Raw genomic sequence first — 18,637 nt, 5'->3', positions numbered from 1 at the left:
GGGAATGTGTGTCACAGTGAAGACTCTAGCTATACATATGCATTATACCTATATAAGCTATGCAAGTGAACCCAGAACCGGTAACGGGTGAAGCAGCATCCCGTGACACGGACGATTAAAAAGAGACGGAAGGACAAAAACACATCAGTGTGAACCATTGGACTTTGGGCAAAACATTTTCCCACTGTATTGAACTAAACCGCCAGCCCCTCCCCCTTTTTCCAAAAAAACAAAATCCGGAGAAAAAAGGGGGGATATATAATAGGGTTCTCTTTTGAAGACATATTAGCATAGCGTTTAATGGATGTTAGTACAAGATGTAATATGCTGTGTGTGTGGTTTTCTTCTTCATTAAGGCCAAATAAAAAAAAGAATATGTGTGCTTCCTACTCCCTATCTACCTTATATTTTAAGCTTAGTCATAGCATACCTTAAAGATTTTTTTTTTTTTTATCATTTTCCAATAAGCACAGATTTTCTCAGTCTCCCATGTACGTATATACTAGTAGGCTATGTTTGTGTGTGTCGTTAAGGTGCTGTCATTTCAATATGAAAATAAGGAAGGAGATGTGGTATGATTGCCAATGAGACAACTATCCACCATAGTTCAAATGAAGTGGATGTAAGCAATTATAGACAACTGTATAGATGATCTTCAAAAATGAGAGAAAAAAACCTATACCGTGAACCTACAATTCACGCGATACCTGTTATCAGAGAAATAACTTTTTCTTACTTTTGTACCACTGTCCGTCCATCCATCCTTGTTTTTGTTCATCACAGTAGTCACATGTGACGTCACTGTATTGTTTCGGGTTGATTCACCTCGCGTGCTGTCGACAGATTAAAAAGACATAGCAAAGATACAGTCAAGTCGTCACACACTAAATAACAGAGAGAAAAAAGAAGAGAAAAATCACAGGACAACCATTTGAAAGAAACATAGAAACAAGTAGGTGCATTTATTTTATACACGAGTAAAACAAAGGTGAAATTCGAAAGGTAGAGAATAGTGAAATTTGCATAATAAATCGCAGGTAATAAAATGACAAAATAATTGCAGAACTGTTAAATGTTGAACAAAAACCTCCGTACTTTAGAGTTTCCTTCTAAATTTTAATACACAATATTATTGTAGTAATTTTGACAAATAATAAATAAAAAAATAAATATATAACAGACAAACGTCACTGCATTCATTTGCTACTAATCTGATTTTGACGATACGTTATACATCTTTTGTATTGTGTACATTTTAACAGTTTATTTATATAGTACTGAAAAAAAGTACTGAGTTTAATTTCAGAGTTACCTCCCCATTGACTAGTTGATATGAAATAGTGAGCCAACCTTTGACTTTGCATACGTGTAGAAAAAGTCCAACTAAAAATGTCAGTCAAGTTGAACACGAAGAAGAAGAGAGAAATGGAAAAACTCATATAATGACAAAAATGATTTTTCGGTTGAAGGTTAGCTGTGTGATTTTGACCCCCTTCCCCCTAAAAAAAGAGCACAATAAAACCCTAGCATGACTTCCTATTTTCGTAGATTGTCATTCTAACGAAAACTGATTAGAAAAAGTTTTATTCAGTTCTAACAAGTGCGTGAAAATACACTGATATAACTTTAATGGTGCCTAACTACACAAAAAATATCCAAAACAACAGCTGCATATTTAGGTGTTAGAAATAGTATAGTCATAAGGAGTGAAATAAAACAAACAATGGAAATAATTTGACCAAAAAAATATTCAGAGACCAGTGCAAAGTTCAGAGAAAGTAGGGCTCAGCTAGATTTAGTTTGATAACTAATGTACAACAATTGTAGATTCTTTTTGAATAAATTGGGTAGCCCTTAAAAGGGCTTTTGGTGGCTGAATAGCCTCTGCAGACTGAAGTCTGGAACAGTTTACTTCTTCTTTGGTGTCTTCTTGGCTTTTGGTTTGGCTGCCTTCTTTTTGGCTGGTGACTTGGCTGCTGGCTTCTTTGGCTTGGCTGCTTTCTTTGCTGCTGGTTTTTTTGCTTTTGGTTTGGCCGCCTTTTTCTCTCCAGCTGGTTTCTTTGCTGCTGGCTTCTTTTTCTTGGGTGTGGTCTTTGCCTTCTTAGGCTTGGCGGCCTTAGGTTTGGCTGCTTTTTTTGCCTTTGCTGGCTTCTTTTTAACCACTTTAGCCTCTCCAATTCTGAAAGAGCCGGATGCTCCAGTTCCCTTGGACTGCTTCAAACTGTTGTTCTTAACTCCGGCTCTGAGTGCAAGTTTTAAATGAGCATTTACTGACTTGGCATCTTTTCCGACGTTGAAGTTGGCCATGATGTACTTCAGAATTGCTTGCCTTGAGGAACCTCCACGTTCTTTCAAAGCGGCGATGGCTTTTCCAATCATCTCGCTGTATTTAGGATGTGCGGAAGGCTTCTTTGGCTTGGCTGCTGCCTTTTTCTTTGGTGATTTAGCTGGTGCTACTGCTGGTGCTGCTGTTGCGTCTGCCATTTTGAATGATTCAAAATATTATCCTTTACGAAGTTTATACTACGAATAACGATTTGAAAATAACGCCATTCCAGGCCTCGTTTATTTATAACAGACGAACGCGGACCTCGACGAAGACACCCTTAAAAATAACTTGTAAAATCCATTACGCGATCTCGGTAAAATGATTATGTGCTTCTTCGAAGACTTTTATGATAATTTATAGTATAATTCTATCAAAAACATTCACATATAGCATACCAAATTGCTCAACAGTCATTAATCTTGCATGTTAGATAAACTGTGTATTTTTCGATGTACACAGTAAAAAGATATTAATAGTTAAAGTAGAACCGACTGAATTGTCTTCGCAGGTATGTTGACAGAAAATTTACGAGTTTTTCTCATTACACAAATATTCTATCGTCGTAAAATTGTACAGCGGAAGAAAAATCATTTCTCTCTAGGTTTCTTTCCGTTTTTATTCACTGGAAGCATGTTCCTCCTCGTAATAAGTTTGTTTCCAGCTAGAGGGAAACACACAAAAAGTTCACGCGCCATTGTTTAATTGCAGATTTTTACTAAAACTTCAAATAACATTTTTATTCAACCCGAGCGAAATTTCGCAAACATTCAAGATTCGAATGAACAAACCCAATATCTAGAATACGAATTTGAAACATCTTTTTATTTAATTTAGCGTTGGGAACTTTTCAGAGAGCGACTTTGTTTTCAGTGGATCTCAGGCACTGAACAACTGTTCTGTATGATGCACATTCGCTTTTATTTCCATTTTCATGTACAATTTGCGCACTTTCAAGTCAAAAACTCGAATATGTCTTATAGAATATACCATATTTTTCAACAAAATATATTTAATTAATTTTATTATCAATAACCGATGATCAGAGCTCAAAGTGGCCTGGCCGCCTGAAAGTTTCGATACAAACAAAAACAAAAACAAAACACGAAGATTTTTGTAGTTTTATAATTCGAAAGTGGTACATATCATTTGTATCTTAATGGACAATTACAAAAGTTCATTTATTTCCCCTCAAAAAGGGGAATGTGTGTCACAGTGAAGACTCTAGCTATACATATGCATTATACCTATATAAGCTATGCAAGTGAACCCAGAACCGGTAACGGGTGAAGCAGCATCCCGTGACACGGACGATTAAAAAGAGACGGAAGGACAAAAACACATCAGTGTGAACCATTGGACTTTGGGCAAAACATTTTCCCACTGTATTGAACTAAACCGCCAGCCCCTCCCCCTTTTTCCAAAAAAACAAAATCCGGAGAAAAAAGGGGGGATATATAATAGGGTTCTCTTTTGAAGACATATTAGCATAGCGTTTAATGGATGTTAGTACAAGATGTAATATGCTGTGTGTGTGGTTTTCTTCTTCATTAAGGCCAAATAAAAAAAAGAATATGTGTGCTTCCTACTCCCTATCTACCTTATATTTTAAGCTTAGTCATAGCATACCTTAAAGATTTTTTTTTTTTTTTATCATTTTCCAATAAGCACAGATTTTCTCAGTCTCCCATGTACGTATATACTAGTAGGCTATGTTTGTGTGTGTCGTTAAGGTGCTGTCATTTCAATATGAAAATAAGGAAGGAGATGTGGTATGATTGCCAATGAGACAACTATCCACCATAGTTCAAATGAAGTGGATGTAAGCAATTATAGACAACTGTATAGATGATCTTCAAAAATGAGAGAAAAAAACCTATACCGTGAACCTACAATTCACGCGATACCTGTTATCAGAGAAATAACTTTTTCTTACTTTTGTACCACTGTCCGTCCATCCATCCTTGTTTTTGTTCATCACAGTAGTCACATGTGACGTCACTGTATTGTTTCGGGTTGATTCACCTCGCGTGCTGTCGACAGATTAAAAAGACATAGCAAAGATACAGTCAAGTCGTCACACACTAAATAACAGAGAGAAAAAAGAAGAGAAAAATCACAGGACAACCATTTGAAAGAAACATAGAAACAAGTAGGTGCATTTATTTTATACACGAGTAAAACAAAGGTGAAATTCGAAAGGTAGAGAATAGTGAAATTTGCATAATAAATCGCAGGTAATAAAATGACAAAATAATTGCAGAACTGTTAAATGTTGAACAAAAACCTCCGTACTTTAGAGTTTCCTTCTAAATTTTAATACACAATATTATTGTAGTAATTTTGACAAATAATAAATAAAAAAATAAATATATAACAGACAAACGTCACTGCATTCATTTGCTACTAATCTGATTTTGACGATACGTTATACATCTTTTGTATTGTGTACATTTTAACAGTTTATTTATATAGTACTGAAAAAAAGTACTGAGTTTAATTTCAGAGTTACCTCCCCATTGACTAGTTGATATGAAATAGTGAGCCAACCTTTGACTTTGCATACGTGTAGAAAAAGTCCAACTAAAAATGTCAGTCAAGTTGAACACGAAGAAGAAGAGAGAAATGGAAAAACTCATATAATGACAAAAATGATTTTTCGGTTGAAGGTTAGCTGTGTGATTTTGACCCCCTTCCCCCTAAAAAAAGAGCACAATAAAACCCTAGCATGACTTCCTATTTTCGTAGATTGTCATTCTAACGAAAACTGATTAGAAAAAGTTTTATTCAGTTCTAACAAGTGCGTGAAAATACACTGATATAACTTTAATGGTGCCTAACTACACAAAAAATATCCAAAACAACAGCTGCATATTTAGGTGTTAGAAATAGTATAGTCATAAGGAGTGAAATAAAACAAACAATGGAAATAATTTGACCAAAAAAATATTTCAGAGACCAGTGCAAAGTTCAGAGAAAGTAGGGCTCAGCTAGATTTAGTTTGATAACTAATGTACAACAATTGTAGATTCTTTTTGAATAAATTGGGTAGCCCTTAAAAGGGCTTTTGGTGGCTGAATAGCCTCTGCAGACTGAAGTCTGGAACAGTTTACTTCTTCTTTGGTGTCTTCTTGGCTTTTGGTTTGGCTGCCTTCTTTTTGGCTGGTGACTTGGCTGCTGGCTTCTTTGGCTTGGCTGCTTTCTTTGCTGCTGGTTTTTTTGCTTTTGGTTTGGCCGCCTTTTTCTCTCCAGCTGGTTTCTTTGCTGCTGGCTTCTTTTTCTTGGGTGTGGTCTTTGCCTTCTTAGGCTTGGCGGCCTTAGGTTTGGCTGCTTTTTTTGCCTTTGCTGGCTTCTTTTTAACCACTTTAGCCTCTCCAATTCTGAAAGAGCCGGATGCTCCAGTTCCCTTGGACTGCTTCAAACTGTTGTTCTTAACTCCGGCTCTGAGTGCAAGTTTTAAATGAGCATTTACTGACTTGGCATCTTTTCCGACGTTGAAGTTGGCCATGATGTACTTCAGAATTGCTTGCCTTGAGGAACCTCCACGTTCTTTCAAAGCGGCGATGGCTTTTCCAATCATCTCGCTGTATTTAGGATGTGCGGAAGGCTTCTTTGGCTTGGCTGCTGCCTTTTTCTTTGGTGATTTAGCTGGTGCTACTGCTGGTGCTGCTGTTGCGTCTGCCATTTTGAATGATTCAAAATATTATCCTTTACGAAGTTTATACTACGAATAACGATTTGAAAATAACGCCATTCCAGGCCTCGTTTATTTATAACAGACGAACGCGGACCTCGACGAAGACACCCTTAAAAATAACTTGTAAAATCCATTACGCGATCTCGGTAAAATGATTATGTGCTTCTTCGAAGACTTTTATGATAATTTATAGTATAATTCTATCAAAAACATTCACATATAGCATACCAAATTGCTCAACAGTCATTAATCTTGCATGTTAGATAAACTGTGTATTTTTCGATGTACACAGTAAAAAGATATTAATAGTTAAAGTAGAACCGACTGAATTGTCTTCGCAGGTATGTTGACAGAAAATTTACGAGTTTTTCTCATTACACAAATATTCTATCGTCGTAAAATTGTACAGCGGAAGAAAAATCATTTCTCTCTAGGTTTCTTTCCGTTTTTATTCACTGGAAGCATGTTCCTCCTCGTAATAAGTTTGTTTCCAGCTAGAGGGAAACACACAAAAAGTTCACGCGCCATTGTTTAATTGCAGATTTTTACTAAAACTTCAAATAACATTTTTATTCAACCCGAGCGAAATTTCGCAAACATTCAAGATTCGAATGAACAAACCCAATATCTAGAATACGAATTTGAAACATCTTTTTATTTAATTTAGCGTTGGGAACTTTTCAGAGAGCGACTTTGTTTTCAGTGGATCTCAGGCACTGAACAACTGTTCTGTATGATGCACATTCGCTTTTATTTCCATTTTCATGTACAATTTGCGCACTTTCAAGTCAAAAACTCGAATATGTCTTATAGAATATACCATATTTTTCAACAAAATATATTTAATTAATTTTATTATCAATAACCGATGATCAGAGCTCAAAGTGGCCTGGCCGCCTGAAAGTTTCGATACAAACAAAAACAAAAACAAAACACGAAGATTTTTGTAGTTTTATAATTCGAAAGTGGTACATATCATTTGTATCTTAATGGACAATTACAAAAGTTCATTTATTTCCCCTCAAAAAGGGGAATGTGTGTCACAGTGAAGACTCTAGCTATACATATGCATTATACCTATATAAGCTATGCAAGTGAACCCAGAACCGGTAACGGGTGAAGCAGCATCCCGTGACACGGACGATTAAAAAGAGACGGAAGGACAAAAACACATCAGTGTGAACCATTGGACTTTGGGCAAAACATTTTCCCACTGTATTGAACTAAACCGCCAGCCCCTCCCCCTTTTTCCAAAAAAACAAAATCCGGAGAAAAAAGGGGGGATATATAATAGGGTTCTCTTTTGAAGACATATTAGCATAGCGTTTAATGGATGTTAGTACAAGATGTAATATGCTGTGTGTGTGGTTTTCTTCTTCATTAAGGCCAAATAAAAAAAAGAATATGTGTGCTTCCTACTCCCTATCTACCTTATATTTTAAGCTTAGTCATAGCATACCTTAAAGATTTTTTTTTTTTTTATCATTTTCCAATAAGCACAGATTTTCTCAGTCTCCCATGTACGTATATACTAGTAGGCTATGTTTGTGTGTGTCGTTAAGGTGCTGTCATTTCAATATGAAAATAAGGAAGGAGATGTGGTATGATTGCCAATGAGACAACTATCCACCATAGTTCAAATGAAGTGGATGTAAGCAATTATAGACAACTGTATAGATGATCTTCAAAAATGAGAGAAAAAAACCTATACCGTGAACCTACAATTCACGCGATACCTGTTATCAGAGAAATAACTTTTTCTTACTTTTGTACCACTGTCCGTCCATCCATCCTTGTTTTTGTTCATCACAGTAGTCACATGTGACGTCACTGTATTGTTTCGGGTTGATTCACCTCGCGTGCTGTCGACAGATTAAAAAGACATAGCAAAGATACAGTCAAGTCGTCACACACTAAATAACAGAGAGAAAAAAGAAGAGAAAAATCACAGGACAACCATTTGAAAGAAACATAGAAACAAGTAGGTGCATTTATTTTATACACGAGTAAAACAAAGGTGAAATTCGAAAGGTAGAGAATAGTGAAATTTGCATAATAAATCGCAGGTAATAAAATGACAAAATAATTGCAGAACTGTTAAATGTTGAACAAAAACCTCCGTACTTTAGAGTTTCCTTCTAAATTTTAATACACAATATTATTGTAGTAATTTTGACAAATAATAAATAAAAAAATAAATATATAACAGACAAACGTCACTGCATTCATTTGCTACTAATCTGATTTTGACGATACGTTATACATCTTTTGTATTGTGTACATTTTAACAGTTTATTTATATAGTACTGAAAAAAAGTACTGAGTTTAATTTCAGAGTTACCTCCCCATTGACTAGTTGATATGAAATAGTGAGCCAACCTTTGACTTTGCATACGTGTAGAAAAAGTCCAACTAAAAATGTCAGTCAAGTTGAACACGAAGAAGAAGAGAGAGAATGGAAAAACTCATATAATGACAAAAATGATTTTTCGGTTGAAGGTTAGCTGTGTGATTTTGACCCCCTTCCCCCTAAAAAAAGAGCACAATAAAACCCTAGCATGACTTCCTATTTTCGTAGATTGTCATTCTAACGAAAACTGATTAGAAAAAGTTTTATTCAGTTCTAACAAGTGCGTGAAAATACACTGATATAACTTTAATGGTGCCTAACTACACAAAAAATATCCAAAACAACAGCTGCATATTTAGGTGTTAGAAATAGTATAGTCATAAGGAGTGAAATAAAACAAACAATGGAAATAATTTGACCAAAAAAATATTTCAGAGACCAGTGCAAAGTTCAGAGAAAGTAGGGCTCAGCTAGATTTAGTTTGATAACTAATGTACAACAATTGTAGATTCTTTTTGAATAAATTGGGTAGCCCTTAAAAGGGCTTTTGGTGGCTGAATAGCCTCTGCAGACTGAAGTCTGGAACAGTTTACTTCTTCTTTGGTGTCTTCTTGGCTTTTGGTTTGGCTGCCTTCTTTTTGGCTGGTGACTTGGCTGCTGGCTTCTTTGGCTTGGCTGCTTTCTTTGCTGCTGGTTTTTTTGCTTTTGGTTTGGCCGCCTTTTTCTCTCCAGCTGGTTTCTTTGCTGCTGGCTTCTTTTTCTTGGGTGTGGTCTTTGCCTTCTTAGGCTTGGCGGCCTTAGGTTTGGCTGCTTTTTTTGCCTTTGCTGGCTTCTTTTTAACCACTTTAGCCTCTCCAATTCTGAAAGAGCCGGATGCTCCAGTTCCCTTGGACTGCTTCAAACTGTTGTTCTTAACTCCGGCTCTGAGTGCAAGTTTTAAATGAGCATTTACTGACTTGGCATCTTTTCCGACGTTGAAGTTGGCCATGATGTACTTCAGAATTGCTTGCCTTGAGGAACCTCCACGTTCTTTCAAAGCGGCGATGGCTTTTCCAATCATCTCGCTGTATTTAGGATGTGCGGAAGGCTTCTTTGGCTTGGCTGCTGCCTTTTTCTTTGGTGATTTAGCTGGTGCTACTGCTGGTGCTGCTGTTGCGTCTGCCATTTTGAATGATTCAAAATATTATCCTTTACGAAGTTTATACTACGAATAACGATTTGAAAATAACGCCATTCCAGGCCTCGTTTATTTATAACAGACGAACGCGGACCTCGACGAAGACACCCTTAAAAATAACTTGTAAAATCCATTACGCGATCTCGGTAAAATGATTATGTGCTTCTTCGAAGACTTTTATGATAATTTATAGTATAATTCTATCAAAAACATTCACATATAGCATACCAAATTGCTCAACAGTCATTAATCTTGCATGTTAGATAAACTGTGTATTTTTCGATGTACACAGTAAAAAGATATTAATAGTTAAAGTAGAACCGACTGAATTGTCTTCGCAGGTATGTTGACAGAAAATTTACGAGTTTTTCTCATTACACAAATATTCTATCGTCGTAAAATTGTACAGCGGAAGAAAAATCATTTCTCTCTAGGTTTCTTTCCGTTTTTATTCACTGGAAGCATGTTCCTCCTCGTAATAAGTTTGTTTCCAGCTAGAGGGAAACACACAAAAAGTTCACGCGCCATTGTTTAATTGCAGATTTTTACTAAAACTTCAAATAACATTTTTATTCAACCCGAGCGAAATTTCGCAAACATTCAAGATTCGAATGAACAAACCCAATATCTAGAATACGAATTTGAAACATCTTTTTATTTAATTTAGCGTTGGGAACTTTTCAGAGAGCGACTTTGTTTTCAGTGGATCTCAGGCACTGAACAACTGTTCTGTATGATGCACATTCGCTTTTATTTCCATTTTCATGTACAATTTGCGCACTTTCAAGTCAAAAACTCGAATATGTCTTATAGAATATACCATATTTTTCAACAAAATATATTTAATTAATTTTATTATCAATAACCGATGATCAGAGCTCAAAGTGGCCTGGCCGCCTGAAAGTTTCGATACAAACAAAAACAAAAACAAAACACGAAGATTTTTGTAGTTTTATAATTCGAAAGTGGTACATATCATTTGTATCTTAATGGACAATTACAAAAGTTCATTTATTTCCCCTCAAAAAGGGGAATGTGTGTCACAGTGAAGACTCTAGCTATACATATGCATTATACCTATATAAGCTATGCAAGTGAACCCAGAACCGGTAACGGGTGAAGCAGCATCCCGTGACACGGACGATTAAAAAGAGACGGAAGGACAAAAACACATCAGTGTGAACCATTGGACTTTGGGCAAAACATTTTCCCACTGTATTGAACTAAACCGCCAGCCCCTCCCCCTTTTTCCAAAAAAACAAAATCCGGAGAAAAAAGGGGGGATATATAATAGGGTTCTCTTTTGAAGACATATTAGCATAGCGTTTAATGGATGTTAGTACAAGATGTAATATGCTGTGTGTGTGGTTTTCTTCTTCATTAAGGCCAAATAAAAAAAAGAATATGTGTGCTTCCTACTCCCTATCTACCTTATATTTTAAGCTTAGTCATAGCATACCTTAAAGATTTTTTTTTTTTTTATCATTTTCCAATAAGCACAGATTTTCTCAGTCTCCCATGTACGTATATACTAGTAGGCTATGTTTGTGTGTGTCGTTAAGGTGCTGTCATTTCAATATGAAAATAAGGAAGGAGATGTGGTATGATTGCCAATGAGACAACTATCCACCATAGTTCAAATGAAGTGGATGTAAGCAATTATAGACAACTGTATAGATGATCTTCAAAAATGAGAGAAAAAAACCTATACCGTGAACCTACAATTCACGCGATACCTGTTATCAGAGAAATAACTTTTTCTTACTTTTGTACCACTGTCCGTCCATCCATCCTTGTTTTTGTTCATCACAGTAGTCACATGTGACGTCACTGTATTGTTTCGGGTTGATTCACCTCGCGTGCTGTCGACAGATTAAAAAGACATAGCAAAGATACAGTCAAGTCGTCACACACTAAATAACAGAGAGAAAAAAGAAGAGAAAAATCACAGGACAACCATTTGAAAGAAACATAGAAACAAGTAGGTGCATTTATTTTATACACGAGTAAAACAAAGGTGAAATTCGAAAGGTAGAGAATAGTGAAATTTGCATAATAAATCGCAGGTAATAAAATGACAAAATAATTGCAGAACTGTTAAATGTTGAACAAAAACCTCCGTACTTTAGAGTTTCCTTCTAAATTTTAATACACAATATTATTGTAGTAATTTTGACAAATAATAAATAAAAAAATAAATATATAACAGACAAACGTCACTGCATTCATTTGCTACTAATCTGATTTTGACGATACGTTATACATCTTTTGTATTGTGTACATTTTAACAGTTTATTTATATAGTACTGAAAAAAAGTACTGAGTTTAATTTCAGAGTTACCTCCCCATTGACTAGTTGATATGAAATAGTGAGCCAACCTTTGACTTTGCATACGTGTAGAAAAAGTCCAACTAAAAATGTCAGTCAAGTTGAACACGAAGAAGAAGAGAGAAATGGAAAAACTCATATAATGACAAAAATGATTTTTCGGTTGAAGGTTAGCTGTGTGATTTTGACCCCCTTCCCCCTAAAAAAAGAGCACAATAAAACCCTAGCATGACTTCCTATTTTCGTAGATTGTCATTCTAACGAAAACTGATTAGAAAAAGTTTTATTCAGTTCTAACAAGTGCGTGAAAATACACTGATATAACTTTAATGGTGCCTAACTACACAAAAAATATCCAAAACAACAGCTGCATATTTAGGTGTTAGAAATAGTATAGTCATAAGGAGTGAAATAAAACAAACAATGGAAATAATTTGACCAAAAAAATATTTCAGAGACCAGTGCAAAGTTCAGAGAAAGTAGGGCTCAGCTAGATTTAGTTTGATAACTAATGTACAACAATTGTAGATTCTTTTTGAATAAATTGGGTAGCCCTTAAAAGGGCTTTTGGTGGCTGAATAGCCTCTGCAGACTGAAGTCTGGAACAGTTTACTTCTTCTTTGGTGTCTTCTTGGCTTTTGGTTTGGCTGCCTTCTTTTTGGCTGGTGACTTGGCTGCTGGCTTCTTTGGCTTGGCTGCTTTCTTTGCTGCTGGTTTTTTTGCTTTTGGTTTGGCCGCCTTTTTCTCTCCAGCTGGTTTCTTTGCTGCTGGCTTCTTTTTCTTGGGTGTGGTCTTTGCCTTCTTAGGCTTGGCGGCCTTAGGTTTGGCTGCTTTTTTTGCCTTTGCTGGCTTCTTTTTAACCACTTTAGCCTCTCCAATTCTGAAAGAGCCGGATGCTCCAGTTCCCTTGGACTGCTTCAAACTGTTGTTCTTAACTCCGGCTCTGAGTGCAAGTTTTAAATGAGCATTTACTGACTTGGCATCTTTTCCGACGTTGAAGTTGGCCATGATGTACTTCAGAATTGCTTGCCTTGAGGAACCTCCACGTTCTTTCAAAGCGGCGATGGCTTTTCCAATCATCTCGCTGTATTTAGGATGTGCGGAAGGCTTCTTTGGCTTGGCTGCTGCCTTTTTCTTTGGTGATTTAGCTGGTGCTACTGCTGGTGCTGCTGTTGCGTCTGCCATTTTGAATGATTCAAAATATTATCCTTTACGAAGTTTATACTACGAATAACGATTTGAAAATAACGCCATTCCAGGCCTCGTTTATTTATAACAGACGAACGCGGACCTCGACGAAGACACCCTTAAAAATAACTTGTAAAATCCATTACGCGATCTCGGTAAAATGATTATGTGCTTCTTCGAAGACTTTTATGATAATTTATAGTATAATTCTATCAAAAACATTCACATATAGCATACCAAATTGCTCAACAGTCATTAATCTTGCATGTTAGATAAACTGTGTATTTTTCGATGTACACAGTAAAAAGATATTAATAGTTAAAGTAGAACCGACTGAATTGTCTTCGCAGGTATGTTGACAGAAAATTTACGAGTTTTTCTCATTACACAAATATTCTATCGTCGTAAAATTGTACAGCGGAAGAAAAATCATTTCTCTCTAGGTTTCTTTCCGTTTTTATTCACTGGAAGCATGTTCCTCCTCGTAATAAGTTTGTTTCCAGCTAGAGGGAAACACACAAAAAGTTCACGCGCCATTGTTTAATTGCAGATTTTTACTAAAACTTCAAATAACATTTTTATTCAACCCGAGCGAAATTTCGCAAACATTCAAGATTCGAATGAACAAACCCAATATCTAGAATACGAATTTGAAACATCTTTTTATTTAATTTAGCGTTGGGAACTTTTCAGAGAGCGACTTTGTTTTCAGTGGATCTCAGGCACTGAACAACTGTTCTGTATGATGCACATTCGCTTTTATTTCCATTTTATGTACAATTTGCGCACTTTCAAGTCAAAAACTCGAATATGTCTTATAGAATATACCATATTTTTCAACAAAATATATTTAATTAATTTTATTATCAATAACCGATGATCAGAGCTCAAAGTGGCCTGGCCGCCTGAAAGTTTCGATACAAACAAAAACAAAAACAAAACACGAAGATTTTTGTAGTTTTATAATTCGAAAGTGGTACATATCATTTGTATCTTAATGGACAATTACAAAAGTTCATTTATTTCCCCTCAAAAAGGGGAATGTGTGTCACAGTGAAGACTCTAGCTATACATATGCATTATACCTATATAAGCTATGCAAGTGAACCCAGAACCGGTAACGGGTGAAGCAGCATCCCGTGACACGGACGATTAAAAAGAGACGGAAGGACAAAAACACATCAGTGTGAACCATTGGACTTTGGGCAAAACATTTTCCCACTGTATTGAACTAAACCGCCAGCCCCTCCCCCTTTTTCCAAAAAAACAAAATCCGGAGAAAAAAGGGGGGATATATAATAGGGTTCTCTTTTGAAGACATATTAGCATAGCGTTTAATGGATGTTAGTACAAGATGTAATATGCTGTGTGTGTGGTTTTCTTCTTCATTAAGGCCAAATAAAAAAAAGAATATGTGTGCTTCCTACTCCCTATCTACCTTATATTTTAAGCTTAGTCATAGCATACCTTAAAGATTTTTTTTTTTTTTATCATTTTCCAATAAGCACAGATTTTCTCAGTCTCCCATGTACGTATATACTAGTAGGCTATGTTTGTGTGTGTCGTTAAGGTGCTGTCATTTCAATATGAAAATAAGGAAGGAGATGTGGTATGATTGCCAATGAGACAACTATCCACCATAGTTCAAATGAAGTGGATGTAAGCAATTATAGACAACTGTATAGATGATCTTCAAAAATGAGAGAAAAAAACCTATACCGTGAACCTACAATTCACGCGATACCTGTTATCAGAGAAATAACTTTTTCTTACTTTTGTACCACTGTCCGTCCATCCATCCTTGTTTTTGTTCATCACAGTAGTCACATGTGACGTCACTGTATTGTTTCGGGTTGATTCACCTCGCGTGCTGTCGACAGATTAAAAAGACATAGCAAAGATACAGTCAAGTCGTCACACACTAAATAACAGAGAGAAAAAAGAAGAGAAAAATCACAGGACAACCATTTGAAAGAAACATAGAAACAAGTAGGTGCATTTATTTTATACACGAGTAAAACAAAGGTGAAATTCGAAAGGTAGAGAATAGTGAAATTTGCATAATAAATCGCAGGTAATAAAATGACAAAATAATTGCAGAACTGTTAAATGTTGAACAAAAACCTCCGTACTTTAGAGTTTCCTTCTAAATTTTAATACACAATATTATTGTAGTAATTTTGACAAATAATAAATAAAAAAATAAATATATAACAGACAAACGTCACTGCATTCATTTGCTACTAATCTGATTTTGACGATACGTTATACATCTTTTGTATTGTGTACATTTTAACAGTTTATTTATATAGTACTGAAAAAAAGTACTGAGTTTAATTTCAGAGTTACCTCCCCATTGACTAGTTGATATGAAATAGTGAGCCAACCTTTGACTTTGCATACGTGTAGAAAAAGTCCAACTAAAAATGTCAGTCAAGTTGAACACGAAGAAGAAGAGAGAAATGGAAAAACTCATATAATGACAAAAATGATTTTTCGGTTGAAGGTTAGCTGTGTGATTTTGACCCCCTTCCCCCTAAAAAAAGAGCACAATAAAACCCTAGCATGACTTCCTATTTTCGTAGATTGTCATTCTAACGAAAACTGATTAGAAAAAGTTTTATTCAGTTCTAACAAGTGCGTGAAAATACACTGATATAACTTTAATGGTGCCTAACTACACAAAAAATATCCAAAACAACAGCTGCATATTTAGGTGTTAGAAATAGTATAGTCATAAGGAGTGAAATAAAACAAACAATGGAAATAATTTGACCAAAAAAATATTTCAGAGACCAGTGCAAAGTTCAGAGAAAGTAGGGCTCAGCTAGATTTAGTTTGATAACTAATGTACAACAATTGTAGATTCTTTTTGAATAAATTGGGTAGCCCTTAAAAGGGCTTTTGGTGGCTGAATAGCCTCTGCAGACTGAAGTCTGGAACAGTTTACTTCTTCTTTGGTGTCTTCTTGGCTTTTGGTTTGGCTGCCTTCTTTTTGGCTGGTGACTTGGCTGCTGGCTTCTTTGGCTTGGCTGCTTTCTTTGCTGCTGGTTTTTTTGCTTTTGGTTTGGCCGCCTTTTTCTCTCCAGCTGGTTTCTTTGCTGCTGGCTTCTTTTTCTTGGGTGTGGTCTTTGCCTTCTTAGGCTTGGCGGCCTTAGGTTTGGCTGCTTTTTTTGCCTTTGCTGGCTTCTTTTTAACCACTTTAGCCTCTCCAATTCTGAAAGAGCCGGATGCTCCAGTTCCCTTGGACTGCTTCAAACTGTTGTTCTTAACTCCGGCTCTGAGTGCAAGTTTTAAATGAGCATTTACTGACTTGGCATCTTTTCCGACGTTGAAGTTGGCCATGATGTACTTCAGAATTGCTTGCCTTGAGGAACCTCCACGTTCTTTCAAAGCGGCGATGGCTTTTCCAATCATCTCGCTGTATTTAGGATGTGCGGAAGGCTTCTTTGGCTTGGCTGCTGCCTTTTTCTTTGGTGATTTAGCTGGTGCTACTGCTGGTGCTGCTGTTGCGTCTGCCATTTTGAATGATTCAAAATATTATCCTTTACGAAGTTTATACTACGAATAACGATTTGAAAATAACGCCATTCCAGGCCTCGTTTATTTATAACAGACGAACGCGGACCTCGACGAAGACACCCTTAAAAATAACTTGTAAAATCCATTACGCGATCTCGGTAAAATGATTATGTGCTTCTTCGAAGACTTTTATGATAATTTATAGTATAATTCTATCAAAAACATTCACATATAGCATACCAAATTGCTCAACAGTCATTAATCTTGCATGTTAGATAAACTGTGTATTTTTCGATGTACACAGTAAAAAGATATTAATAGTTAAAGTAGAACCGACTGAATTGTCTTCGCAGGTATGTTGACAGAAAATTTACGAGTTTTTCTCATTACACAAATATTCTATCGTCGTAAAATTGTACAGCGGAAGAAAAATCATTTCTCTCTAGGTTTCTTTCCGTTTTTATTCACTGGAAGCATGTTCCTCCTCGTAATAAGTTTGTTTCCAGCTAGAGGGAAACACACAAAAAGTTCACGCGCCATTGTTTAATTGCAGATTTTTACTAAAACTTCAAATAACATTTTTATTCAACCCGAGCGAAATTTCGCAAACATTCAAGATTCGAATGAACAAACCCAATATCTAGAATACGAATTTGAAACATCTTTTTATTTAATTTAGCGTTGGGAACTTTTCAGAGAGCGACTTTGTTTTCAGTGGATCTCAGGCACTGAACAACTGTTCTGTATGATGCACATTCGCTTTTATTTCCATTTTCATGTACAATTTGCGCACTTTCAAGTCAAAAACTCGAATATGTCTTATAGAATATACCATATTTTTCAACAAAATATATTTAATTAATTTTATTATCAATAACCGATGATCAGAGCTCAAAGTGGCCTGGCCGCCTGAAAGTTTCGATACAAACAAAAACAAAAACAAAACACGAAGATTTTTGTAGTTTTATAATTCGAAAGTGGTACATATCATTTGTATCTTAATGGACAATTACAAAAGTTCATTTATTTCCCCTCAAAAAGGGGAATGTGTGTCACAGTGAAGACTCTAGCTATACATATGCATTATACCTATATAAGCTATGCAAGTGAACCCAGAACCGGTAACGGGTGAAGCAGCATCCCGTGACACGGACGATTAAAAAGAGACGGAAGGACAAAAACACATCAGTGTGAACCATTGGACTTTGGGCAAAACATTTTCCCACTGTATTGAACTAAACCGCCAGCCCCTCCCCCTTTTTCCAAAAAAACAAAATCCGGAGAAAAAAGGGGGGATATATAATAGGGTTCTCTTTTGAAGACATATTAGCATAGCGTTTAATGGATGTTAGTACAAGATGTAATATGCTGTGTGTGTGGTTTTCTTCTTCATTAAGGCCAAATAAAAAAAAGAATATGTGTGCTTCCTACTCCCTATCTACCTTATATTTTAAGCTTAGTCATAGCATACCTTAAAGATTTTTTTTTTTTTTATCATTTTCCAATAAGCACAGATTTTCTCAGTCTCCCATGTACGTATATACTAGTAGGCTATGTTTGTGTGTGTCGTTAAGGTGCTGTCATTTCAATATGAAAATAAGGAAGGAGATGTGGTATGATTGCCAATGAGACAACTATCCACCATAGTTCAAATGAAGTGGATGTAAGCAATTATAGACAACTGTATAGATGATCTTCAAAAATGAGAGAAAAAAACCTATACCGTGAACCTACAATTCACGCGATACCTGTTATCAGAGAAATAACTTTTTCTTACTTTTGTACCACTGTCCGTCCATCCATCCTTGTTTTTGTTCATCACAGTAGTCACATGTGACGTCACTGTATTGTTTCGGGTTGATTCACCTCGCGTGCTGTCGACAGATTAAAAAGACATAGCAAAGATACAGTCAAGTCGTCACACACTAAATAACAGAGAGAAAAAAGAAGAGAAAAATCACAGGACAACCATTTGAAAGAAACATAGAAACAAGTAGGTGCATTTATTTTATACACGAGTAAAACAAAGGTGAAATTCGAAAGGTAGA

At 35.9% G+C, this 18,637-nt stretch overlaps 5 protein-coding genes across 5 annotated transcripts; all 5 read right to left on the bottom strand.

Annotated features, from left to right (window-relative positions):
• Window positions 1–1,899: 1,899 nt before the first annotated feature.
• Window positions 1,900–2,484, bottom strand: LOC134691642 (histone H1-delta-like). Its single transcript, XM_063552202.1, has one exon. The coding sequence runs from the start codon at window positions 2,482–2,484 to the stop codon at window positions 1,909–1,911; it is 576 nt and encodes a 191-aa protein (XP_063408272.1). The 3' UTR covers window positions 1,900–1,908.
• Window positions 2,485–5,426: 2,942 nt separating this feature from the next.
• LOC134691638 (histone H1-delta-like) lies at window positions 5,427–6,011 on the bottom strand. Its single transcript, XM_063552198.1, has one exon. The coding sequence runs from the start codon at window positions 6,009–6,011 to the stop codon at window positions 5,436–5,438; it is 576 nt and encodes a 191-aa protein (XP_063408268.1). The 3' UTR covers window positions 5,427–5,435.
• Window positions 6,012–8,953: 2,942 nt separating this feature from the next.
• On the bottom strand, window positions 8,954–9,538 carry LOC134690597 (histone H1-delta-like). Its single transcript, XM_063550557.1, has one exon. The coding sequence runs from the start codon at window positions 9,536–9,538 to the stop codon at window positions 8,963–8,965; it is 576 nt and encodes a 191-aa protein (XP_063406627.1). The 3' UTR covers window positions 8,954–8,962.
• Window positions 9,539–12,479: 2,941 nt separating this feature from the next.
• Window positions 12,480–13,064, bottom strand: LOC134690596 (histone H1-delta-like). Its single transcript, XM_063550556.1, has one exon. It carries the CDS (start codon window positions 13,062–13,064, stop codon window positions 12,489–12,491), a length of 576 nt encoding a protein of 191 aa, XP_063406626.1. The 3' UTR covers window positions 12,480–12,488.
• Window positions 13,065–16,004: 2,940 nt separating this feature from the next.
• LOC134690595 (histone H1-delta-like) lies at window positions 16,005–16,589 on the bottom strand. Its single transcript, XM_063550555.1, has one exon. The coding sequence runs from the start codon at window positions 16,587–16,589 to the stop codon at window positions 16,014–16,016; it is 576 nt and encodes a 191-aa protein (XP_063406625.1). The 3' UTR covers window positions 16,005–16,013.
• Window positions 16,590–18,637: the final 2,048 nt, after the last annotated feature.

Source organism: Mytilus trossulus, chromosome 11 (genome assembly GCF_036588685.1).
Source record: "Mytilus trossulus isolate FHL-02 chromosome 11, PNRI_Mtr1.1.1.hap1, whole genome shotgun sequence".
In the NCBI taxonomy this organism is placed as follows: Eukaryota; Metazoa; Mollusca; class Bivalvia; order Mytilida; family Mytilidae; genus Mytilus; species Mytilus trossulus.
This window is presented reverse-complemented; position numbering and strand designations above follow the sequence as displayed.

Coding starts and splice junctions, on each gene's coding strand:
- LOC134691642 (XM_063552202.1), bottom strand. CDS start 2,484: ATGGCAGACGCAACAGCAGCACCAGCAGTAGCACCAGCTAAATCACCA.
- LOC134691638 (XM_063552198.1), bottom strand. CDS start 6,011: ATGGCAGACGCAACAGCAGCACCAGCAGTAGCACCAGCTAAATCACCA.
- LOC134690597 (XM_063550557.1), bottom strand. CDS start 9,538: ATGGCAGACGCAACAGCAGCACCAGCAGTAGCACCAGCTAAATCACCA.
- LOC134690596 (XM_063550556.1), bottom strand. CDS start 13,064: ATGGCAGACGCAACAGCAGCACCAGCAGTAGCACCAGCTAAATCACCA.
- LOC134690595 (XM_063550555.1), bottom strand. CDS start 16,589: ATGGCAGACGCAACAGCAGCACCAGCAGTAGCACCAGCTAAATCACCA.